The sequence below is a fragment of the Durio zibethinus genome, chromosome 13 (assembly GCF_047325235.1).
Source record: "Durio zibethinus cultivar Kanyao isolate XHJ-2024 chromosome 13, ASM4732523v1, whole genome shotgun sequence".
NCBI lineage: Eukaryota > Viridiplantae > Streptophyta > Magnoliopsida > Malvales > Malvaceae > Durio > Durio zibethinus.
The window spans coordinates 18,811,673-18,838,573 of NC_143174.1; the positions used below are offsets into that span (position 1 = coordinate 18,811,673).

The 26,901-nt window shown below is 32.1% G+C and overlaps 2 protein-coding genes, 1 non-coding gene and 2 pseudogenes across 6 annotated transcripts; 1 reads left to right on the forward strand and 4 right to left on the reverse strand.

Moving 5' to 3' along the window:
* Nucleotides 1–8,437: 8,437 nt before the first annotated feature.
* LOC111304084 (NADP-dependent glyceraldehyde-3-phosphate dehydrogenase-like) lies at nt 8,438–15,266 on the reverse strand (annotated as a pseudogene). Its single transcript, XR_016326531.1, has 10 exons — nt 14,336–15,266; nt 13,775–13,968; nt 13,550–13,678; nt 12,729–12,848; nt 12,492–12,628; nt 12,244–12,399; nt 11,770–12,147; nt 11,566–11,681; nt 11,479; nt 8,438–9,340 (listed from the first exon to the last, which is right to left on the reverse strand). The product of XR_016326531.1 is annotated as an NADP-dependent glyceraldehyde-3-phosphate dehydrogenase-like (transcript).
* Nucleotides 15,267–17,663: 2,397 nt separating this feature from the next.
* On the reverse strand, nt 17,664–19,585 carry LOC111302900 (small ribosomal subunit protein eS12y-like). 2 transcript variants are annotated; one of them, XM_022898787.2, is made up of 5 exons: nt 19,486–19,585; nt 19,244–19,287; nt 18,404–18,695; nt 18,140–18,205; nt 17,664–17,953 (listed from the first exon to the last, which is right to left on the reverse strand). In XM_022898787.2, the coding sequence occupies exons 2-5, from the start codon at nt 19,249–19,251 to the stop codon at nt 17,900–17,902; spliced, it is 420 nt and encodes a 139-aa protein (XP_022754522.1). In that variant the 5' UTR covers nt 19,252–19,287; nt 19,486–19,585; the 3' UTR covers nt 17,664–17,899. The 2 variants fall into 2 exon arrangements, with proteins under 2 accessions (XP_022754522.1, XP_089598086.1); XM_089741960.1 differs by having other exon boundaries at nt 19,244–19,560.
* Nucleotides 19,586–21,601: 2,016 nt separating this feature from the next.
* LOC111304085 (uncharacterized) lies at nt 21,602–22,981 on the reverse strand. The gene has a single exon (XM_022900601.2). The coding sequence runs from the start codon at nt 22,812–22,814 to the stop codon at nt 21,780–21,782; it is 1,035 nt and encodes a 344-aa protein (XP_022756336.2). The 5' UTR covers nt 22,815–22,981; the 3' UTR covers nt 21,602–21,779.
* A 98-nt stretch (nt 22,982–23,079) lies between these two features.
* On the reverse strand, nt 23,080–23,153 carry TRNAT-AGU (transfer RNA threonine (anticodon AGU)). The gene has a single exon. It is a non-coding gene; the product is annotated as a tRNA-Thr (tRNA).
* A 1,479-nt stretch (nt 23,154–24,632) lies between these two features.
* Nucleotides 24,633–25,997, forward strand: LOC111302901 (putative CCR4-associated factor 1 homolog 6 pseudogene; annotated as a pseudogene). Its single transcript, XR_016326533.1, has 2 exons — nt 24,633–24,923; nt 25,068–25,997. The product of XR_016326533.1 is annotated as a putative CCR4-associated factor 1 homolog 6 pseudogene (transcript).
* The last annotated feature ends 904 nt before the right edge of the window (nt 25,998–26,901 follow it).

The window sequence follows — 26,901 nt, forward strand, 5'->3', positions numbered from 1 at the left end:
ACACTGGAATGACAACTTAGCTCAGTCGCCATGCAAAGACTCCTATCTTGCTTGGCGTATTTGTCTTCCAAATCTTGCTCCAAAGCAGTCCTCCCTGCACACTGCTCATATCACCCGTATTTGCGTGGCTCACTATCGTTGGTTCTTCTGCTATTGACAAGCGATAGCTGCATTTGACGGTGTACCTTCCGTCCTTCGTATGATGCCACACCACCTCATCTCGTGTGTCCATGCTGCAAAGTGGGATGCAAAATTTGTCTGTTATCACCTCACTTTGGAAATAACAATCAAGTTTAGTCATGTTCCACTGCTTGTTATCTTCATCTATCAGTTCACTAACCATTTTATCTCTGACGATAGCATTTTCTTTTGGGACCGGTTTAAAGCAATCTGCATTTGGCACCCAAGGATCTTCCCGTATACGAACCGTGCGTCAACTGCCTAATTGCCGCCTTGTCCCCCGTTTTAAGATTTCTCGGCCCATTCATTTGCTCCTCCAAATGTATGATGGATTTCTACCCAAGTCAGCTTCTAAGAAGGTGGAGTTGGCAAAATATTTTCGTTTAGAACTTTATACATCAAAGATGTTGTGTTTTGTAAGAGCCGTCATCCATGCTTGGCCAATAATGCCATATTAAAGTGTTCCATCTCGCTAAACCCCATTCCCCCTACATCTTTTCCCTGGCGGAGCCTCCTCCATGAAAGCCAGTGGAAGCCTTTTCCCTCCCTCCCATTCCTCCACCAGTTTATATAGTATATTATATTAGTACTACTATTATAATATCATATCATATTATTATTATTATTTTCTTTCTTCCTTCCTTTCTTTTTCGATTTCTGGCGAGAATTATGGAAACGAAAATTGAATTAGTTAGATCAAAATCTCATAGTCAAACATTTTAATGATGATTTAAGCTTGAATAATTGACAAATTAGGTTGAACCAAATCAAAATCCTAGGATTATGCTCGAGCAGAACCCTATCTCAGGATTCAAGCTTGGATTGGTTTTGAACTGGGTTTTGTTCGTTTCCTAAAATTTGTCCTAAAGGTGGCTATAAATTGAACAATTCTAAGAGAACACAAGAGAATTAATTAGGGTGAATTTTGGAAAGAACGGTGGATTTGGTGAAAAAACTCAGTGTTTAAGTTTTTGGGTTACGGTATTTTGATTCTGAAATTTTGGGTACATTTGAAAGTTTTTAAGTTTAGATCTAGGTTTAAGTTATTGGAGGATTTCTAAAAAGATTTGAAAATTTTTGGGCAAATCTAGGAAATTTCTAGGTTTTTTTAGGAAATCTGGGTTTTGGGGAAGAATATGAAATTTTTGATGAATTTTTCAGTAAGAGGTTGAATTTTTCAGCTAGATTTTGACCAATTTTTTAAAAATCGGTGGGTTTTTCAATTTTCAAATAAATTTTTTGATCACTTTCTCAAAAAATTGATGTATTTTTCAATTTCGGTTGAAGTTTTTGATGGCTGTTCTTGGATTTCTAGAGAGAAGTCAGAAGGAATATAGGCTAGAGAGAAAGAGAGAGAGCATAGGGTTTCTTAGAAAAAAATGTTGAAACTTGGCTTATATAGTGGCCCAAAAATGCAGTGTTTTGGCAATTTAGGATCTACGCACTGACTCACGCGCTAACCCGTTGACCCACTTGTTGACCCGCGTTCTGATCCAACTTGATCGCATGTTTTTTTTTCTTTTTCTTTTTATTTTTTGATTTTTTTAATTTAATTTATTTTTAGTTTTTATTTTACTGATTTTATTTTTATTTGATAAATTTTATTATTTTCTAAAATTTCTTTCTATTGTTTTATTTTTTAAAATAAATAAGTTTTAAAAATTATATATAAAAAAATCTTTTCAGATAAATAAAAAAAAAAGAAAGAAAGGATAAAGACCAAGAAAAAGAGAAAAAATATTTTCAAGTAAATTTATGGAATCCACCAAAACTATTAGGAAATTTCATAAATCAATTTTCAAAAAATATATATAAATAATAAAAAATAATTTTTATCCTCTAAATTATTGGAAGATTGCTTGAAATTAAATTTTACCAGACTATTAAGAGATCTAATAAAATTTTTAGAATTGTTATAAACATTTTTACAATAAAATCTCGTCAAACTATTATGAGATCTATTTCAAAGTAACTCTTACCAAACAATTGGGAGACTTACTGATTTTCTTGAATAAAATACATTAATAAATCCAACGACGAAATTTTTTCGGAATGGGATACTAGTCTCCGTGAATACTCATAAAGTGAAAAAATTATATTAAATTGTTACCAAACTATTAGGACAATTTTAAGACTAATTTTTAATATTTAATATTTTGACAAATTATGAACATTTTTAAGGCTTGGATAATTTAGAATCAAATTAGTATCATCTTGTGGATTGGCGTTGTGGGGGTGTTATAACTTTCCTACGTGTAACCGTACTTCCGAATCTAAACTCTGATTTCGTAAATAAAAATTTACTATTTAAAGATATCTAAGTCAATCTTGAGATTCCTCTTTAAATAAGACATTCAATTAGGTGATCAATCATATCTAAACAAAAAATATTGATAGCGACTCTTCTAATTCATGTTTAACGGTAAATCCACGAATCTATATGTTGTGACACATTGATGTTAAAATTTTAATCATAATATGTTAAATATCATATTTTAAAAAAAATTATATAAATTAATTAAATTAAATTTTGAATTAACTCAAATTGTAACTTTTTTTTGGCCAATTCAAGAAACTCCTATCGTAACTTGACTACCTCCCTTTATATGAAAGAAAAATTCTTGCATATTCTTTATCAAGTTTTTATTCTTACAATAATAAGATCATATTTTCTTTTAATAAGTAATAATTACATTAGACAGAAGCTCCATTTTAATTGAGACATGGCTTTAAAAATTGCTTAGTTTCAACCTAAAAAAATTGCTTTTCCAACGACAAATACTAATTTGAAATCTGTGTTTGAAGTAAACAAAACAAAATTGAAGAAAATAACTTGGTTAGAATGGCTCCAGCATACCCTCTTTCATTCAATTATGTACAAAAGAAATCCCGAGAATCAAAGGCCTAACATATGCACACTCAGTTTAATTGCAAGAATGCACGGTCGATCTATAGCAATTAATTTTATTTATTTTAATATCTCGCTTTCTATTGCAAAATATACAATGCTCAAACCTTGTTTCCTGAACCACAACCAAAAACAGCAAGATCATGATTACATTGTTTTTTATTAATATTATTTGATGATATCACAATATATTCTTATCTTTTATTTATAAGATACAATCTTATTTATTTATTTCTTTTGAAAGACAAGGATAGAATTATTTTATTCAAAAGAATGAAATGATAATAGTATAAAAAAAAATAGAAAGGTCCGAAATCGTTACAACCAATCTGCAAGATCATTGGACCGATCTTAATTGTATGAATCTTAAAACCATTACAAGATTCTATCCTAGCTATAATAATATAATAGATATACGCAATTTATATAAAATTCAGCTCAAGCATCAACTATTAATTGGAAGATCATTTAATTCTGAAATCCCTCGTCATAAAATGTTCTTATGAACTTTCTTGATTTTTTATTTAAAGTTGTCAAATGCCCAAATCGAATTATAATTATTAGAATTAAGAATCAAATATTTTATTAATTTATTATTTTTTTATTTTTTTTGCCAAAAGAAGATGAACCAACACACCACTCAACACTTATTATTATTATTAAACAAAACAAAAAATGGCATGAACTCATGGGAAACATGGACAAATTAGAGGAACAAGCTCAGTAAAAATTTAGATCAAAGTTGGTGCAAAATTATCAGTGGGCCAAGATTTACTCCACTACGATAACAAATATATATTTACTATGTCTTTCGCTTTTTGGTTTAGTGATAAAGAAACCTTAAAGAAGATATTAGAACTTGAATTTGAACCAAACCAACCTCTCCCCCTTTCTATATAATAAGGCGTTGTCCTCCTTTGAACCAATATATATATATATATATATATATATATTCACTACTAATATATCTTGAAATCACCCATTTTGGCTGCATAATTAGTTGATTGCTTCACAGTTTAATTAACTTTTCTTCCTCATATCTATGACTAATGATTATTAATTCATCATGTTTACAACTTTACAGGCAGATAGGATAATTCCTGATGTGATCAGGCTAATTGTCAAAACTTTTCAAATTAAAACATAAATAAAAAGCATTTTTTTTAGTCCATGTTTTGGAAAATATATACTATATTTTTTGGTGGAAAGGGGTCTGAAGACTTTGAAGATAGACGATGGACCCCAGTTGAAGAAAATATATATAGGAAAAGAGATGAGTTTTGGTAGGTATATATCCTTGTCTTGTACCAATCATATCTCTTTACACGTCAAACTTACCACCCACCCACCCACACGTTTTATCTGCCACGCCAATTCAATTATAAACCATGTTGTTTAGACGACATGCTTATTATCTTTTAAAGCAATAGGTTTTCCATTAGCAAATCTATTCTTCCTTCGGTAATCATAATATATATATCACATTCGTATTTGTTTTATTAATTTTTTTATTACAAAAAAAAATTCATAATTAAAAATAATTATATATATTGATATTTAAATTTTAAAATTATTAGATGTCATCTTTTAAAAATAATCATATGAACTAATCAAATTAAGTGTCAAATTCTATTTGCTTCACTAATTAAGTTGTTAAAATATTGGTATTCTTAGGAGGAAGATTAATATATATAATAATTCAAATGTAATATTTGCAAGTCATGACAAAGTCAGCAATTAATGTAAAATCCAAGCTATTATTTTCCAGTAATTGATGGAATAAAAACATATATACTTAAAATATAAATTATTTAGTTTTAAACTGAAAAATCCTTTATTTAATAGCATAACAAAAAATAATATAAGCAGGAATACTACGACATCATATATTAATATCAATATATAAAATTAATTTTCTATGTCCCAATGGATGTCGTGAATTAATTTCCTTTGGATACCGATATTCCCTTTGCCAAATTGCTTAATTTGGTATGGTAGAAAAGTGTATTATATGGTGAGGGACGGAAAAATTAAATTTTAAATACTTGGAAAAACAAAATTCCAATTTCATTTACGTTCAACCAATCATTCAATCATTCAATCATTCAAACAATAATTTTATGCTAAATTCAATTGAGAGCATATCATAAATTCTTTCAACACTAAATATTGGGTACTATTTAGTATTTTCACGTAAGTGCAATTTCACCAACCAAATCAAGTATAATTAAGGTTATTTTCAAATAAGTAAAAAAAATTAAAAAAGGATTAATGTCATGAATGACCCTTAAATTATAGTAAAATATTTAATAATTTAATACATGAATTTTAAAAATTTTTAATTTAATATCTGAATTATGAATCATCAACAATATGGTACTTAAAAGATTGGTTGTGTATCATATATTATCATTTAAATTTAATCACGTTAGAAATAAATATTATATTAATTAATAGATTTATAATTCAAATATCATATTAAAAATTTTTAAAACTCAAATAACATTTTAAATATTTCACTTTAAGGATCATTCATAATATTAACCTATTTAAAAATGAAATAAAAAAAATGAGTTTAATTTAATTAGTATCATATTATCAATTCAAGTACTACTTTTTGGGAGTAATGAGAAGGAAGGGGATTATTGGAGAAAATTCAGATGAAGGACTTTTTTTTATAAAGGAGGTTGGAATTTTGAGGGTAGAGAAAAAAAATTATAGATGCTAAAATTTGAACATCAAATTAGTTGGATATCATCTTTTATTCATTGGTTATCATAAAGGCATGAGAACCAGCTGCCTCTTTTCCACCTGTATTTTAGTTCAGCTGTTCAGGCTGGCTTAGCCTTATTAGCAGACTTGAAAGCAAACTATAGTTAGATCATATGAGGCAAAAAATTATACTAATAGAGAAAAAAGGTTCAAAAGCATAGAATTAAAAAACCCCTCACATCATCTAAGTATCATAGAACTATTCAAATAGGTTTATAGTGGTAAACTTAGGGTTTGATCATAATTTTAGTCAGAAGCTGGTTATAGTTATCAGAAAGAGAAAGTAAATGAATATTTCTGCATTTAACAGGATCTTATACATGAGAATTAACTAGCACCACCAATGTGATAAAATATAAAAGTATGGGTTTTTAAACATATTATACAAGCTGTGTGATAGTCAACTCTAGGTTATAAAAGCTGTGTGATAGTCAACTCTGGGTTTTTCTTTCTGCCAAACATGCATGTTTAATTTCATGTGTCATTATTAAGGAAGAAGACTCTCCAAAAAAAATTAATTAGAAGTACCCAAACTGTGAGGCCCACTTAATGGTCATTACTTATTGTAGATGAAGTTTAAAATCATTTCAATCTTTTTAATACTAAATAACAGAAAGAAAGGTGATTTTTTTTTGGTTAATTATTCAATTTAAAATTTAATGTTTGTACGTTTTTTAATTAAAAGTATTATCTTTAATTTAATTTAATATAAAATTAAATATTTTTGAATTAGTTCAAAATAAGATTTCGTCACTGCAGAACGTTGCATGTGCATTAAATTAGAGTGAATTTTTTTTTTTACTACAAAAACTATAAGAAAACACTTTATTCTATTTTTATCATTTTTGTTTCTCTGTCTAACAGAAAAAGAGAGAACATCTCTCTCAAAAATTGGAATCCACTGGGAATCAAGCTGCTTAGATTTTGGTTGTCAATCACTATGCTTGCTGCCTTCTTACAAAATCGACCAAACTCCCTAAATCTATCCATGAACCAGCGGCTTCAACCCCTCAAAACAGCCTCTACCGTTGCACCAAATACCACCAACTTCTATTATGACCTGACTTTTCCTTCAACCTCCCTTCCCTTTAAATTTTAGGCCTTGAAGCCCCCTTAGATCCTCTTGAAACCGAAACCCCCCTTTTTGTGGTTTTGGCGCTGTGTTCCTCTCTCCAGGTGATGTGTTTTATCTTATTTTTTTTTAAAGGTGTTGTGGGTTTCGATTTTAGTAGAGGCAATGGGTTTGGTTATTGTGTTTAGTGCAAGGTAGTAATGGGGTTGGTGGTGGCGTGTTTGGCGAGTGGAGACAGGTTGGGTTATGGAGGAGCTAAGGAATGGGTTTTCGGCTAATAGTGTTGTGGGTGGTTTTGTTGAAGTGGGAATAGGATTCAATGGTGGCCGAACGGGAATGGAGCCAACCTTTCTTCTAAAATTTTTTAAAGAATTAATAGTTTTGCTAATAAAAAATAACTTAATGGTTAATATTATATTTTAACAATGCGTGCATCACACTTCCGTTGTTAATATTAGATTTTAGCAATGCCTGCATGACATTTCCGTTATGGAGTCTTGTTTTAAACCAACTCATAAACGTTTAATTTTAAATTAAATCAAATAAAAGATAATATTTTTAATTAAAAAAATTTAAATATTAGATTTTAAATTAAACATTTAATCTTTTTTTTTAAGTTACACTCATAATTATTATATATATAATTAATTAAATAAATACACAATAAAATTTAAACTTAGGACCTCAAGGTTTTATAAACTCTTTTTTACCACTAAGTCAAAATTTAACTGACAAAGAAAAACGAGTTGAATACTTTGGTAAAGTATAAGAATTAAGAACGATAATTCATCAATTAAAAAAAATATTTATTTTGAATTAAAGTTTAATTTAATTGGTTTATATATTATCTCTTAAAATATAACTTTTAACATATTTAAAATTTAAATATCAATATTTAAAATTCCCTCTTTTATTCTTAAATTGTGATTTTAAAAAATATATATTTATTTTTTTAAAAAAGTATTTATTTATTCTGAGGCCTAAAAGATGGGCTCCATAAAAAAAATGAGATGGGCCATTAATTAGGTAGTTAAGCATCAATCAAGACATGAATTATTTTTGGGTTTAAGGAGCGTACTAAATCGAGGGTTGCTCAAATTGACTTGGCTCTAATAACATTCCTTAATAATTTGATGGTAAAATAAACAAAGGCTTAAGGAATCTTTTCTTTTTTTTTTCTTTTTTGGTTGGAAATGAGATGTAATTATTGTTAAAGGATTTGGAGAGTAAAAACATAGTCATTCTTATGACTAAAACTCCTTTCAGTTAAGGTTTTCGATAGTGTGATGTAATATTAAGGGTGTTGCTCGGAAACATATAATTAATTGTCAGGTAACTACAACTAAAATTGTCAGCATTTTAGTCTTCACATTTCAGAAATTTCATTATCAACTTCAATATTTGGTGGAAAAATACAGTTAATTGAAAAGGGGGAAATACTCTATCGATAATGAGCAAAGCATTTTTAAATATTTTTATTTTTTTGATATTTATTGAAATATTTTTGTTCATATGGAATGGCTTTTGTCTGGGCTTGGGTCCTATCTCTGGCAGTTTGGTGTTTTCTTTTGGGCTTCAAGTGGATGGACAAGACAGAATAAAGATGTCCATTAGAGAGAGGATTTGTCTTTTTTAATCATTTGTAATTGGCTACACAGAGAGTGAGCTTTTTTGTTGGATAAGACTGTCAACGGGAGTGCAATAAACAAAGACTTTGTAGTTTCAGAACGTAATCCTCCCCAGATGCAAAATCATGAACAATTGATGATGCAGGAATCAGGATGACGAGGATATGGATGAGAAATAGAGGCCCCTTGACGCCTCTCATACGTTAGAATGTCCATTGGCTGCATCATTTTGTTCTTTGGTCAAGAAAACAGGCACACACTACTCCATAATTATGAGGGTTCAATCAGTTCATTCAAAGCTTTTCTTTCTACTTTGACCATGCTGCAAAAAAGAAGCAATGCAGTAATAACAAATTCAATTTCCCTCCTAGGTCTTCAAAGTGTAGCAGAAACTTTGGCACATTTGATAACATACAATATAGCTGGATGCAAATTTGCATGTCTCCATGAGGTCACAGCCTAAGGATAGGGGAAGAGATGCTGAGATTTAAACCCCAAACCTACTGAATGTTACTTCTTAAAAATAATTACATAAACCGAGTTAAACTTCATGTTCAAATTTGCGTTTCTCCATTATTCGTACTTTTTTCACTGAGTGTCATATGGCAATGAAGTCTAAACACAAATTTAGTATCTCAGCTAAGATAACAAGTGGTGAGATCAAGTATTAACCCATGGTGTAAGATGGGGTTGGTAAATTGATGACGATGGTCTTGATCTTTGTCATCATGTTAATGCTATTGGTAATCCCTTGTGACCCGATTCCACTGTCTTTAAGACCTTGTTCAGGGATTCAAATAACGGTTAATAACGAAATAGCGACCGTAAAATTATGGTAGCGTCATCTTCCATCACCGTTATTAGATAAAAAACGGTTAAAAAATTCATTCACAGCATAAACAGAGAGTAACGATCGTAAAATAATGACGTAATGGGTAATAGCGGTAATAACGGACCGTTATTGCCACTATTTTATTTTTTTACTCACAAATCTAATAGTTCAAGATAAAAATAAAACTTTAAGTCTACAGAATAAAATAATAAACGTGCAAAAGTAAAAATAAAAACCGAAGCAAAAAATAAAGCTCACAATCTCAAATTTTTATCATCAAAATAAATTTAAAAACGAGTTAAAAAATAGATCAATTATTTTAAGTTTCAACCATTCAATCGGCATTTTCGGCATTCAAATTCAAATCAGTCTCAAGTTTTCAATCAACATTCAAGATCAAATAAGGTAAGAAAAGAAAGTTAAATTACTTTTTTTTTTTGTAAAATTTTTGTAACTTGTGAGAATTTGAAAGACAAACGAGATATCCGTAGATACTAGACAAGTTAGCAAGTGATAATAATAAAGGGATGCGAGAGAAAATGAGAGATGAAAAAAAAAAGAAATGAGAAGAAAATTTTGGAAAGCCAAGGAAAGCAGCATGAAGAAGAAGATGAACAGAAAAGAGGATTAGCGTTTCTAGAAGGGTATGCTGTTTGCTATAAAGAATTAAACAAATTTGGGATATTAGGCTGGTGGGGAGAGATTGGATGGGATAGAGGGGATTGGGTGTGGTGAGGCGTTGGGGGGAAGGTGGGGAGGGATTGGGTGTGGTGGGATGTTGGGGGAAGGTGGAGAGGGATTGGATGGGAGTGGGGAGGGATTGGGTGTGGTGGGGTGCTTGAAGGGTGGGATTGAATTTTTTTATTTAATTTTGTAATTAATTTTTAAAAATTTTTTAAATAAAATTTAATTAGGTGGTTTGAAAATTTATAATTAAAAAAAAGATATTAATAATTTAATATAATATATAGAGATTTTAAATGAAAATTTTTGATAAATTTTTTTGTATAAGTTAGATGAAAAATAATTAAAATTAAATATTATATTTTGATTGTGTTATATATTAATTTATAATTTTGTATCTGAATTTTAATATTTTTTTTGTTGTTTTGATATTTATATTATTGTCAATTCTTTTGATATTAAATTAATTTTTGTTATTTTTGTGTAATTATTGAAGATTGTGTTTATTATATAATTATTAAAAGTTGCTTGTGATTAAAAAAATTTATATCAATTAGTGTATCAAAAAAATTAAATTACTCAACAAATTTAGCATTTTATGATCTATTACTCTTATTAAGATTAAAAACTAAAAAATAAAAAATATAGGTTTGAAAATTTTATTAAAATATAAGTTTGAAAACTTTTAATTTTTGAAATTTTTTTAGATAAAATCTAATTAGAGGGATTGAAAATTTATAATTAAAAAAAATTAAGAGATCAATAATTTAATATGATATACATAGATAATGTACCCTCCACCACAAATATATCATCCTCAAATATATCCTCCACTTTAAATGTATCAAGAACAAAAGCTTCAAGAATGGAGATGGAGTCAACTTGGCTCTCAAAGTGAAGATAGAGAATATGATCTTCCTCGTCATTCTACCATGTGATAAAATTTAAAATATATATCAATAATTGTAGTTGATGGAATTTGAAATTATTATATTTTTAAGTTTGTAATTTTATTAAATTAAATGCTTGGTATTTAATATATTATGTTTTGTTAATATTTGATTTGTCTAGAATTAATATTGAATATGAACTTGGCCAAGACAAATTTTATGGATAAACCAAATATGAATGCTTTTTATAATCTAAATAAAATTATGAATAATTTTTTTAAAAAATAAAAAACATAGTGTCATAAATTATTTTTAAAATCATTGAATAGGAGTTTTATAATTATAATTATAATTATAATTATAATTATTACATTTTATAATAAATTGTGCAAAAAAAAAAATTTCACGACCGTGATAACTGCAGTGATCGCAATTATCTTCGTTATATCCGAAAATACGATAAATGCTACGCAACCGAAAACGTGATCGCGATCGCTGTTTAAATCCCTGACCCTGTTAACAAAGCATTTGTTGAAGTTCATGAAGCCAGTATAAGAAGAAAAGTATTCCAAGTAGGATTTAGTAGAATTTTTTTTTACCTGGAATGGGAAATGATCTGGTCCACGAGCTGGTGCAGAATTTATCTGAACCGTCCCGTCTCCATTGCATCACTGATCAATATTGCTTTATTGACATCCTTAGTGAAGACACATCCCTGCATTTCATATGCATTTTTCAGTATCAATCTGCTATCATGGAAGAAAGAGAGATCTTTAACACTTTGATAAGTTTATCATATATACCTGGAGTCAAAAGTTACTAGCATTGCAATGGTGGACTCCTTCCTCAACAGAATTGATTCTTATTACTGGCAAAACTGGTCCAAATGGTTCCTCCCATGCACTCCTCATATCAGGTCGAACATTGTCTAACAACAATGGCCAGATAAGATTGCCATCCCTCTTGTACTCCTGACAAATGTAGCTCCTTTCACTTTAGCATCCTTGACCAGCCCTTCAATGAAATTTGCAGATGACTCCGACACAACGGGTGTGATGTCACAGTCATCCTCCCGCAGCCCAACCGTTAACTTTGCCACTTTAGCCTTCACCTTTTCCACAAGAACATCAGCAACGGATTCCATCACCAAGACAACCTTAACAGCAGTGCATCTTTGGCCACTGTGGTAGTTGTAGGTACAAAAGAGTTAAGAGCACATTAATGTGTAGTTGAAGTGAAAAGAATTAGTGTGGTCACATTAACAGAGTTCGTTTAACCTGTAAGAAAATCCTCCTTTTATTATGGTTGCAGCAACCAAATCTAAGTCAGCATCCTCAAGTACGATACAGGCATCTTTTCCTCCCAACTCCATCTGAAGAGGGATCATTCCTGCCTTCTTTGAGATAGCAATACCAGTGTCTCCACCAGTTAAGCTGAGCAAAAAGGGATGCAAGTTATACACGGATGACTAGCTATATAGTAAAACAAGAGCAAATATAGCGCCCGCAACATGAATTGGAATTACCTTATACAGTTAACTCCAGGATGCATAGTAAGGAAGTCACCAATCTCAGAGCCTTTCCCTGTCACACAGCTGATGAGCCCTTTGGGGAAACCAGCCAGATGAAAGCAGTGCACCATATGAAGAGCACAAACAGCACCCTGGGAGAAGGTTACGGAAGACATTTAGATTTTTGTTGCTAGAAACAATTTTAGGACACCAATCCCATTCAATTAAGTTATGTGTTTCTTTGTAAAATACATGTGTTGGTGGCTTGAGCACAAGGGAGTTCCCAGCAATTAATGCTGGTGCAATTTTTGAAACTGCCAGGTTGACAGGATAGTTAAATGGTGGAATGGCTAGAACCACTCCACGTGGAATCTGCATTTTAAATGCAACTTTAAATCATAAACTCATCATCAAAACATAGAAGATATGAAACAACAGGAGAGTCAATGTTTATACTAGTTACATGAGTTACATCTTATATTGAACTTAAACAAATCCACCAGTAACTTCGCATTGATGATTCAATGACAAAAGGAAGTAACAGAAAGAATTATAGGAACTGAAGAGTATGGTGAAAAACAAATGAAATGGGTAAAAGACTGATCAAGAGGTTGTTTTAATAGGTTGGATTTTAGTACTTTAGGTCTTATCTTCAACATGTCACAGTATCAGTCGAGAATGTCAATTGTAACAAACTCTCAGCTGGATAAGCAAGAAATACAAATGTAAAGATGGCCGCCTGCTGCTGCATATAAAAGAATCAAAATCAACTAAAGATCTCACATCCGCTGAACAATCACAGGAATTTTCTCTTTTCTCAACTTATATGCTAGATGCGGATGCATGCACGATACACCACATGGTTATTATATCAGTCTGAACAGTATGGTGGGATGAGTCTAGATAGTGAATTGGAGTATCATCTATCCATGGAGGTTGTTTTCTCAGAGTTCAATGGATGGATTTCCGTTAAATGTTGGAGTAATCAATGAATCAATACAATTTATATCAATTCAATACTATTTGACAAGAACCTGAAGAAATTTACCAAAGGATAAGAAACGAATCTTCACCTTGGAGGTGAGGCAATATTTGGTTCTCTCATCCCCGGGAAAACTATCAGATACCAGGAATTTTCCTTCACCAAGAATCCTAACCCCCTCTTCAGCAGTGTAAGAAACCAGATCCCCGGACCTCACAACCTTCATGGAATCAGATCAAAACCAGTTTCCTTAAGATGACTTGTTCACTTCTGAACTGAACAAGTGCCTAGAAAAAATCAGGAACAAATTATATACCTCGGTAACTGTATCTTTGGCTGGTTTAGCAATTTCTTTAACCAGGCATTCAGCAACTGGTGCTTTATGCTCCTTTAGGATGGCAGCAGCTCTGTGAAGGAGCTCTGCTCGCTTCCAAAGTGGAGTCTTAGCCCATGATTTTTGCGCAATTTTTGCTGATTCCATTACTTTGTTTACCTCTTCTTGTGTACAAGCTGTTTCAGCACCATAAATAATGAATTTCCCTAAGTTAACAAACCTGAAGATACCAGACTTTTGTGGGTAACATTTCTTTCTCATTTCTTTGTTTTGATTTTTGACAAACAAATAAAATCACTGTTAAGGCTCAGGTTTTGGTATATTACATAACTATATCACCTTGATCAATATAAAGCACCACAAAAGACAACAAAGAAATCGATTTACCACACGAAGCAAACTTAAGTTTTCAATTAGCTAATTAAAAAGGAACGAAGAGAAAAACACTCCATTCTTCTAAAGAAAAGCAAAACTTGATGAGAAAATTTTAAAATGACAGCATGGATGTATGATTACTTGATTAGCAGAAACCAGTGATTTTACATGTTAGCTGTTTAACCTTGAACTTTTACTGAGTTTTTCTCGTAGTTCGGTTGATAATAGCAACAATTTTTCCAGAAGAAGACTTTTTCCATTCTCCATCAGCATAGTACTTGTAACCATCTCCGTCCAGTATCTCTGCGAACACTCCAGTCCCAGCCATTATGAAAATGAAACTCACCCCAACAAAGAAAATCTAATTAGTTTCCTCGGATTTGCTTGCTCCAGCAAAAAATTCTTTCCTAGAGAAACAGGGAAACAGAGTTTGGAGGATAGAGTGAAAGGTGAGGCAGTGGCTGTCTGGGTACTTAAATATATAGGGAGAAGGTGAGCCAAGCCTTGCCCCTGTTGCAGCTACTTCGGACAAACGAGTTTGGATTAGGTGGATCACATTGTCCCAAGTAAGCAAACAAATGGTTGCAACTTTTTCCTTTTGCAAATTCACTATTTGCAGCTTACAAATTAAAACGTTAGTTAGCCTCGGTTTTCCTGTTACATCCACTTGACTCAGCTCTAACTTTTTATGGTTTTTTCTATTCTCTATTGTCCTGCACATATTGAAGCCTTTCCTTCCAGCAAGAAATGGCAGAAATGGATGTTTGTACTTTTAGCCAGTCCAAGCTAATAATTTCATGTGCCTCACGTCAGAGACGAGTTCAACTTGGTTTTAGTCTTTTAGTGTTGCGTTTGCCAAAACTGCTTACTAAACTCTGTTTGAAATATTGAATTGCAGTACTTACCTGTGCGTAAGTTAAATTTAGAATTTTAAATACTCCAAATTTAACAATATTGATGAAGTGTTTTGGGTTTGGTGAGCGGGAGCTTGCTTGAAAAGTTGGTTGGATAATTGACTTGAAAGTTGGTGTGATGTGAAATAGAGAGATAGTTAGAGATGCTAGTCTGAGATATCGAAAGTAGGATTTTTAGACGCATACTAATGTTCAAGTCAGGAAAATATAGCATGTAAGATAAAATTTAAATGAAATTTTTTATATAGAATTTATAAAACTTTTTTATATATAATTTAATAAAAAATTTAAATAATTAATATATGAGAGAGAGAATATGAGAAAAGTACGGAAACAAGTAAAATAAATAAAATGATAATGAATGGTTCAAAATAAAACACCGTGATCATCTTAATTTTTATATTAAATTTGTATTATTGTTATTAGTTGATTTATTTAATATTAATTAAGTGTTAAATTAATTAAAATAACTGTCAACATGACGATCAATAAATATTGATTTGACAATCAACAAACTATGCACACAGGATGATCAAGGTGTAACAAATGCAAAAAGTTTGTGCCTAAAAGAATGGAACCTAATTAGTCTGTGGTTACTTGCAAATCAATCAGAACAATAATTTTGTGCCTCAATGTAAAAAGTTGATGCACTCGGAAAGAAATTTAACCTTGGAAATTAATTGGTTCTGTTCATTTACGGCTACCAGAATTCGGAAACAAATGTTAGTTTCTTGTCCACCCAGATCAATGCTCCGATTTCCCTTTTACATAGTCGTTAAACTTGTCCCGAAATCAGGTATGGCACATGACTTCATGATGAAGCTACACATTTTTGGGTTGTTAACTGCACAATTTGAGTTAATAACATTCAATCATAATTTGATTATATATAGAAGAGTTAGGCAAAATGGATCAGATGAAAAAGATATCCTTTTTAGTTATAAATTGGTTGAACCGATATTGACTTGCTGATTCTTAATGTCTTCTTTCCATTTTAAACGTCTCCTCTAAGGTTGTTACCATCAACAATTTTAATGTTGGCAATTCTTTCCGAAAAGTTCAGTTGAATCCTCAGGTTAAATACAGCTGCGGGTTGCAAATGATTTTCAAAACGTTTCCAATTGCATGTATGGTAAAGAATTTTATCGATCTGACATGTGAAACATGCTGAAGATTGCAGACAACTGATTAAAGTAATAATAAGTTGGTCGGTTTATCCTTTTACCTGCAACTGTTATCCTCACCATTCCCATGCCAACTGCCATACCCAGCTAGGATCATCCTGCATAAACTGCTGTGCCTAAGTCTCCCCCTCTTCCATTTGGAGTTCGAAAGCACTCCAAACACAGATTTTGCTGTGGATGGATGTTCTTTTTGACCACGTTACATCTATTCCTTCAAATAAAAATGGAAGTAAATTACACTTTTATTCATTCAAGTTATTGTGTTTTTTTCTTTTAATCATTCAACTATAAAAAAAATAACAATTTGATCAATAACATTTATAAAATTTAAAGTTTTATCATTCAGCTAACTGTTAAAGAATAATGACTTACTATGGCTTTTTAAATCTGACAACAATAGCCATGACATCTCACATGCCATGTGGCCTTGCCATGAGCATATGCCAATTCACGTACACGGTTTATTTATTTATTTTTTTTTACAGCTGTGGTGGTTACTACAATAGCTGGTGAAATTTCTAAATTGTCCGATCAAAATAATTAAGATCACAAATTTCAAATAGAAAATGATAGCAGCTGTAGCCTTAATCATAGAAGAGTTAGTTGGAAAATAAAGCGGGAGGGTTCAAATCATAGTAACGGTTTAGAATCAGCTTAAGTTATAGGCCACAAAACTGAGGTTGGTGGTAGATGTCTGAATGGTGCATCAGGTTCCATGGACCACTCATACAAGAGATGATCATGCTAATAACAAAGCCGATTGACCCACTAATCCATTCATATTGATGGACCTGAACGTATTCCTCGCTTTCGTTTATAAAAGCTAAAAACCCATCCAACAGTCTTTAACCTGCTGAACTAGCATTTGCTTGATGCCCTGTTATTTGTATTGGCGTTTGTATTACGCTCAGTCAATTATCTTTGGAGATAAATGGAGGAATCATCTGCCGTTTATATTATTACCCTGGCTTCTTTTGCTGTCTGAATATACGAAAGGAAAGCCAATAGTAGTAAGAACCGAAGACAATCATCATTAGCAACAGCATCAACATACGATTACGACCCACTAATACATGAGTTGAAAACAAAATATGATTTGAACATACATGATTAGGGAACTGTGACTTAAAATCCTACAATTAAAAAATAAAATAAAATAAAAGAGGATGTTTACCTAAGTTTTACTTTGATCTGAAATTTTTTAATCCATTTAACGTCCAGATATTTAAGACCCAAATGAAATGTTAAGCTCGATTTGGATCAGCACACTGATGCAATTAAAAATTCTTCTCACCATATTCCCATGACTAATTTCGGCCAAACTATCTCACCCTTACCGAATTGGAGAAAAGATCAGACATCTTAGGTCGAAATAGAATTTATTTTTAGAGGGAAAAATGATTAAAGGCAGAAACATCATATAAAATTGTTGGATTTCCAAATGGTTTACCACATACTGAGCAAATAATTTAAAATGTAAAAAAGTAGCCTACTTAAGAAACACCAAGCAGTTCGGTATTTCAACAACTTAGTAAAAAGAAATTTCTCAAGCACATTAATCTGTCGTTAACTATCAAAATTCATAAAATGACAAAAGAACTTTGCATCTACCAAAGAAACCATCCTCTGATTGCTTAATCCTTGTGCTGCTGAACAACTTCAACAGCCTCATGTTGTTCGCCATAATCCTGTGGGAAAAAGAATGATAAATCCCAACAATCATAAATACATAACATGCATGGCTAAATTTTCTACATCTTGCTTGACAATATAACTAATCTAAAACAAATATAAGGTGAAAAGAAAGAATATGGATTGGCAAAAAAAATATTGTTAAAGTAAAATAGAATATACATCAATGTACATGATCATACCTTGACAACCACACAAGAGCAACCAACCACCTTCCTTGCTTTCCCCTCAGAATCTATCTTACACAACTACATAGAGAGATGAAGCACAATTAGCATTTACAGCAATTAGATCTCTTTCAATTTGGTTGTAGAACTTGACAGTAAGTTTGTAGTAATATTCACTGATGAACAGGTTAGATAATGAAAGGGGTATGTTTGTGCGTGTAAAAGTGTGAGAAGAGGTATAACTCATGTTACATAAATGAGCAAGGAAATTTTACTTACACCAGCCCATTCGCCAAGAGTTTTTGCACTAGGCGCACGCAGCACTTTAACATTATGATCAGCACAGAGGGCCTTGACCAGTTTAACATAATCTGGCTGATCACAGTCATCGGCTATAACACAAAGATGTGCGTTGTGCTTTTCAATTGCCTTGGCAGCTTCATGTAAGCCACGTGCAAGCCCACCATGAGCTCGAGACTTCCTCACCACAAGGGGCAAGGCTGTGTTGACGTCCATTGGCTCACCAATGGCAGCTGCTACGTCAGTTGGGACAGCAACTGCAACTTCTTCTCTGCAAAACCATCAGGCAAGAATACGGCATAAATACAAGAAGAAAGGATAAAAAGGGAAATTAATAGATGAAATCTTTCAAATAAAAAAAAATAAAGACATCAGCCAGAAACAAAGATTAGGGGAGAAAATGACTGGATGAAAAACTGCAAAAAAGGGCAAATTTTGTTGACAAAATGGAATCCCAATTAGACTTAATCTCAAGATGGGACAAATGGAAATACTTTCCCCAATTCTTATCAATGTAGAAAGAAATACCCAGTACAAACTCAGATACATCCCGTTTCTAACTAAATCTGGAACAACACAAACAACAATTTAAACAGGGCAAATCATCTCAAATAAAACGCCGGTGATACCTATATTAGCATACAATAAATAACATAGCAATTTATTACACACTAAAGCAAACTAAATCCAAAGTCTACATAGTGAAAATGCAGGCAACTTGAAGCCATATGGTGTATGGAGATATTAAAACAAACACAAAAACCAGATAAAAATTTATGGAAATACCACTGATATTCCGAGGAATACGTTATCACTTACCCGGACATTTTTTGGGCGGAAGTTGGGATCAGGGGTTCTGCTTCCTGGTAGCAAAAGAGAATAACAAAGTCAACCAAGCAGATCTCTTAGCTGATATAACGCTTAAAGCGAACACAAAAGGAAAGTTGTGTTCTTCAGTATTTTTTTTGGTATAGAAATCAATGGAATCGTTCAATGAGTTACAAAAAATAAGAGAATAAACTAGCAGGAATAGGAATAAGAGGCAAAGAGAAGATCCTAACTTTGAATGATGAAATGATGAGCGGCGAACCCTATTTTAGCTTTGTCGGAGGAAGGAAAAGGGTTTTACGAAAGTGAAGCCATTTTATAATAAAACCTTATTTTTCCATTTTTATGGGCCAAGCTGATTTCCTCTTCTCTTTCCTTTGGGTTGGAGTGGGCTTTTTGCTTTGTCGACGAATTCATTACACTCTTTTATCTCAACTAGAAAAAAGAAGTTAGTTAAAATTTATCTTAACTGAAAATCAGTATCAGATTTGCTATCATTTTTAAAATTATTAGTAATCATAAGTGATTTAAATTATCTTATTTGGAGTAATATTATAAATAATTTTTAATCTTAAATAACCATATCTGGTATTATGTGTGAAAAAATAAATAATAAAATATAAAATATCCAAAATAATCTTATAAAAAAATATTTATTAAATATTTATTAAATAAAAAATTTATAAAATAATCAAATATTATTTTATAGAAAACTATAAAATATAAATCAATTTTGATTAAAATAATTTTTTTAAATTATTAAATATATTTATTATATTCTTTTTATCAATAAACATTTATTCAATTGGAAAAAAAAATTTTAAATTAGTGATTAGAAAATCGATTTTTGAACATTTTTATTGCCAAAGGCAATGTTACTAAATTTTTCATCAAAGTAAATTAGTCAAAAATAATATTGAAAATTACTTTTCCCGTGATGATAAAACTTTTTCTTAGAATCAAATCACTTTCCAAAGTAATAATCTTATTACCTTAATGATTTAAAATCACTATCATGTAAAATTTCTAAATTGTTATCAAACAAAGTGATGTAATTATCGAGTATAAATTACTATAACTTTTAGATTAATTATCTCATATCAAATATTCTTGAAGAAAACAACCATGTAACAAACACTCTTGAAGAGAACATCCTATTCATGGTTGGTTGGCTTAGATTTGGTTTAAAAGGAAGATTCATGTTTGTCTTCTCGGCCTTGGTTTGAAAGGATATATTAGGATTAAATGATTTTGTGTCATCTACAAGGAAACCAGTTACTTGATATTTTTCTTTTCTTGTATAGGATTGATGTACGGGATTTTATCATTATACACATCTTTTTACAGCTTCACGTTCTTCCTGTTAAATGAAGGGCCATCTCCACTTTGTTTTAAGATTAGTGTTAGCTTCGACTTCGTTTAAGAAAATCTGATAATAACAGGAGTTGGGAAGAGAAGGGTTTGCGGTTGTACATTCCAGGTGATCTAAGGGCAATTGGGGTTGTATAATCTTAGCAAAAATATAGAATAAAGAACAAAGAAAATAGGTTTCAATGGCAGTATGCTTCGATCTTTACCAAAATCTTCCCCGCAGAGAGTTTTAGACAGTGGTCTGACAACAAATTGACAGAAAAAAAAAGTCGCATTCAAGAGTCGGAATCATACAAATTACAATGAAAATAAAGGGAGGATGTGTAGGATAAGTGATCAAAACAATACTTCAGGACAGACTTCATAAGTATAACAAATTAGAGCACTTATTTCCATGTTGACAATGTAAGAAATGAAAACAAAAATGATACTGTTAATAATTCTACATTTAAGCCATCACTCAAAATACATCAATAGATGAGTGACATAAATACCCATACCTACCAAATTCTTTTTAACATATGAAGAAAGCTATGAGCAGGAATGAACATTTAAAGTGGGTTCCAAGCAGAGTTGTAATTTACGACAAAGATTTGGTAGCAGTCTCACAGGGTAACCAACATAATAAAATTAACCATTCAAATCCAGCTATGGCGCCATCAATTGATCTTTGAACCCAAAACAAATATTTGACAACATTGATCCATCAGACGATTTATCTAAATTGATACTCTACAAGAATACTGAAGATTCATCTGAAGGCTGATCTTGATAGCTCTCAAAACCTCTTTTCTTCCATGTTTTAAAAAGCTACCACTGGTTCTTTTTTTCTGCTTTCATCTATTCCGTAACTCAACTAACAGATCCTATTTATAGGAACAAAATTCAAATTCAGTAACAACACAATCTAAAGATAACACTGCCTTCAAGATTCATCATACCAAAGCAAGTAATAAAGCATGTAATGACAATTCACTATTGAAATTAAATATGTACTAGAATTCTAGATTAAACAAGTAAAATCCAATTCAGTTACAGTAAAATGGAAAAATACAAAGACGGAAAGGCGACCTCAAAACACATCAATAGTCTCCATTCATGAACAAACAAAGAAAAACACCGACAGATCACCTTTACCAAAGTACAATCGACACCATCAATTTCGACCAAGTGGTAGTGATCTACAGGTAAAAGTTTCCTTAAAATCAGACTTCTTCGAAGAAGTAAATATAGAAGCATAAACTTCCTTAGTAGCATTAGCCGGTGCCACATCTGAAGCTCTAAACTTCTTCATCCCACCATTAATGAATCCCTTCCCATTCTCAAGTTTTCTATTCCCTTCCAATTTACAACAACCCTTGTCCCCTTCCACAAGAACATCAATTCCCCTTTTCTTCTTCTCCTTCACTGTTTTCGCTTTCTCTTCCTCCATCCTCTCCCTCAAGGCTGCTACCTCCTCCTCACTTCCATTAATCACCATCTTATCAGACTCCACAAACTCCTTATGACAAAGCAAACAAGCTGACGACTTAACCTCTTTCAAAGCCTTGGCACTAAGCACATGCCCACAATTCTTCAACACAAAAAACTTATACTTCCCATTGAATTCAAGCCCCGTTATCGGGCACTGAAACGTGGCACCATCAGCAGCATTTGATTCCTTCCCGGGAATCATGGACAACTTAACATCAACCATATCTTTCAAACCTTTTATATGTCTGAACTCTTTGGGCAATTTCTTACTCAACAAAGCTTCAACAAGAGCTTCCTTATTGAAAATATTCCCCAATTTATCAATCACGCAAGGTTCTCTTAAGGGCTCATTAGATAAGGCACAATTGAGCCACTTACCGAGCCTTTGCTCATTGGGGTCGACTTTATCGGGCCTTTTAACGGCGTACATCTTGAGATAGCAGTCCCGGGACTCGGCTCCAGTGGCGCCGCCATCGCCACCGCCGCCATAGAGGCGGGGGAGGAGGAAGAGGGTGGAGAGATGAGTAATTTGGGGATTTGGGAGAAGGGTGGAATCAGAGAGGGGTTTCCCATTGAGGGTGAAGTAGAAAGATGAGAGGGATTGGGGATTTGGAAGGAGAGAGGATTTGAGGTGGTGAAGGGGTAGGGATTGGGTGGGATCTAGGGTTAGTGTTAAGGTTTGGTGAATTGGGGACCGGATGAAGAATTGAAGATGCATCTTTCGGGAGACTTTTTGAGTGAAATCGGGATCTGAGAAAGGGAAATTGGGTGGGTGGGATTTGTAGCCGATAGCAGCGGCGAACACCGAGTTTGAAACCGGCGGAGGTTCAGCGATTTGTGGTATCACAAACAAGGGAAAAAACAAAAATAATAACAAAAAAGAAGAAGGGGGGATAGTAAAGGCAGGAGAGAATTGATTCTTGAGGCCCAATATTGGAATTGGAAATAGAGAGAATGGCCCAGATGGGAGAAAGTGCAAACCCTGCTTTCATTGAGAGTCGAACTCAAGACCTCCCGCTTACTAAACGGGTGCTCTAACCAACTGAGCTATGAAAGCACAGTGGTCAAGTTATATTATTTCTTCTATAAGATGGAATGTATGGAACGTGCTTATCAAATTTCGTTGACAAACGCAAAGCAGGACCATGGCAGGAATGAATTAAGTTACTTTTCTTTCTGTTGGGTGATTGAAATAGTAGTAAATAGTGTTGTAACCCCGTTTTGCTTGGGGTTGGTTAATGTCAATAATTTTTTTTTAACATACAGTATAGAGATAGATTTAAGGATATTTAAATGTATTATAGTTTGTGTTTATGTACCAAATAAAAAAAACTTGGAAGTTACACATATAAAAAACATATTACAATTTAGTGAAAGATGAAAAGCTAATATTACAATTTTATTTTATGTACCAATCAATATATATCAAATGAACCAAAAACATGTAAACAAAATCATTTATAAAAACAGACTTTTTCAAATAAAGTCTAACTTAAAAAATATTTTTTATTTTCTCACCCAAAAATCTATTAGACTCAAAAAATGAACAGCTGTTAAGCCTATTATATGTAAAAAGCTTATATAATAACAAACTCTTTCAAACAAAATTCAACCCATAAAACAACCTACATTTCTTCGCACTCTAAAACCACATTCTCTTACACCCTAAAGGCCGTAAACTCAAAAAAATAACAATCGTAATGTGTAAAAAGCTTGAGGAGTTCTTAATAAATAGAAGTACAAATATTTAAAATCAGGAAAAAAATTCAAGTGATCATAAGTTAGTTCAAATCAATTTGATAGATCAAAGTTGATTGAATTTGGTAAAATTGAATCGGTTAATTTGGTTTCAATAATAATCTATTAAATAAATTAATTTAATTGATTAATTCAGTTAATTTTTTATTTTTTAAAATTAATAATCAAATCAATCAATTTAATTAATTTTTAATAAATTTTTAAATATATTAATATAATATAAATATATAAAATATATTTTTTTATTTTTAAAAATAACAAGTACAACATTAGTGATAAAACTAAAATGAGTTTTATTGACAAAAAACTGTTGCAAATTTAATGACACAAAATGATGACAAAATTTGGGTTTACAATCTAACAGTCAAATCAACAACCTTATATTGACGTAATTATTTTTATTTATTAAAAATAATTTGATCGATTAGATTATTTTTTAATAAAAGTTAATCAAATCATTTTTAAATTTTTAAAATTGAATCTATCAAACTGACTTTAGCTAATTTATAATCCAGATCAATAGTAAAGAATAGTAAAGACATTCTATAAATTACTTGCATATTTAGGAGTCCTTACATATTAGAGCTATATTGTCCAATTTGCTTGGTAAGAGAATAGTAATTAAATTAAATGAAATATAAATTACTATACTTACCAGTATTAAATAATCAATTTACGAATTTTTTTTGAAAAAAAAAAAATAGTGACAGCTGACGCAACAGCGGACGCAAGTGAAAGGTAAAAAGTATAAATAATTTTGCCTAGTCGTCCTCTCTTCTCTCTCTATAATTGTCTCTTCCATGTTGACGTTGTTACGACGTCAACACAGGGAAGGGGAGCTTTTGGATAAAACCTTTCTTTATCTTCTCCATCCCGTTAAACACTAAATCAAAAAGAAGATCTTAAACCCAGAAATCAAATTCTCCTCTTCCTAAGAAAATAAAAGTAAAATCCCATAAACCCTCGTGTCCTCATTCATTTCATCTCTCTGAAGCTACATATTTCGATTCTAATCCCATTGTCATTGCCTGCAATCTAACATTTTTTAGTGGGCTTCAACGTTTCCGAAGTAAGATCTCGTGTTCTTTACCTTCATTATCTTTTTCTAATTTCTTGAATTTTCAAGGCTGATTGGTTTTTCAAGAGATGGGTTCTTGTTTTCTTTTGATTCAGATAAATGGGTTCTTATTGGTTTTTTATGTTGTTATTGCAGACTCTGGGGATTTGGGGTTTTGTTAGTTGTCCAAAAATCAAAACTTGTTCCTTACTTGGCGAAGAAAGATGTCGATATTGCCCAAAAGTGGATCAATTCACATAAGGGAAGTTTGGGGCGAGAATCTGGCTTGTGAATTGGAGTTAATTCGAAATATCGTGGATGATTTCCCTTACATTGCTATGGACACTGAGTTTCCGGGTATTGTTCTACGCCCGATAGGCAATTTTAAGAGCAGTTCTGATTACAATTACCAAACGTTGAAAGCAAATGTTGATCTTTTGAAATTGATTCAGTTGGGTCTTACTTTCTCTGATGCCAAAGGGAACTTACCTACTTGTGGAGCTGATAAATATTGCGTTTGGCAATTCAATTTCTGTGAATTCGATCCCAATGAGGATGTTTATGCTATTGACTCCATTGAGCTCTTGTCTCAAAGTGGCATTGATTTCAAGAAGAACAAGGAAAAGGGTGTTAGTGCTCATCAATTTAGTGAACTGTTAATGTCATCTGGGATTGTGTTGAATGATAGTGTGCATTGGGTGACTTTTCATAGTGGTTATGATTTCGGGTATTTGCTTAAGTTGCTTACTTGCAAGAATCTTCCTGATACGCAAACAGGGTTCTTTAGTTTGATCAAGGTATATTTCCCTACTCTCTATGATATCAAGCATCTGATGAAGTATTGCAATAGCCTTCACGGTGGGTTGAACAAGCTTGCAGAGCTGCTAGCGGTGGAGAGGATTGGTATTTGTCACCAAGCTGGTTCGGATAGTTTGCTTACTTCTTGTACATTTATGAAAATGAAAGAAAATTTCTTTAGTGGGTCGCCAGAGAAATATGCTGGTGTGTTATATGGTCTCGGTGTAGAGAATGGACAGAATACTGCTTAAATATAAAAAAATTATGAAATAAATTCTAGTTGTTATACTTTGTGTTCCATTTGCAATTTACTTCTACCCTCTGATCTCTTATCATCAGCCTAATTTAGACACCTCACTGTCCTTTCTATCATCATGGATATATTATTGTGATCCAATTTATGACATTTGATCGACCTGTTATATACTTGGTCGTTTTATTCTTTTTGGTTATCAAAGAAATGAAAAATGCATGTGAGTGAAAGAGAAAGTGAGGAGGGATAGAAAAAAAAAATGTTTCAGAATGGTCAAAGGACAAGGCTTTCTTCTCCTGAGATTTTCTGTCTAATTGTAAGCTTACTTTCCAGAATCCTGATAAAGATATGGTCTGGTCTGGTCTGGTCTGGTCTTCTGAGTAATTCCTTTCAAAAAGATAGGTAGAAGGATAATTTCATGGTGGTTGAGCTATTCCGATGTGTTTGTTTACCGATAGGGTAACCTTATCCAAACGTGTAAAATATGATCAAATATCTACTCGATTCTCTTTCTTTCACTGCAATTGTTTCATCGTGTCTCAGTTCAACAGCCCCAATTCGGTTTTGCCAAGGAGTAGCTGTGAGGTAACTTGGCGATAGTTGATTCTAAAGACTGCCATTTTGCTGAGCAGATGCTTTATCAAGATTGCAGACAGATCAGGTTATTGTTAATCAAACTTTAAGAAAAGCAAAAATAAACTGCAAGATTCATTGATCATCATCCCTCACAATTAATTATATATGTTCCTATTGTAAAATAAGCATATGAAGTAAAATTGGGGGTGGGGAAAAAGATTTCATAGGACCCTCTGAGACTATATTTCGGCTGTGCAGTTGGAATGTTCTTTATTATTCTATAAAGTAAAAGTGGCTGATTAGATTTGTCTATGCCGGCATCTGGGAAAGGTACACAACGATGATGAAAAAGAAGGAATAAAG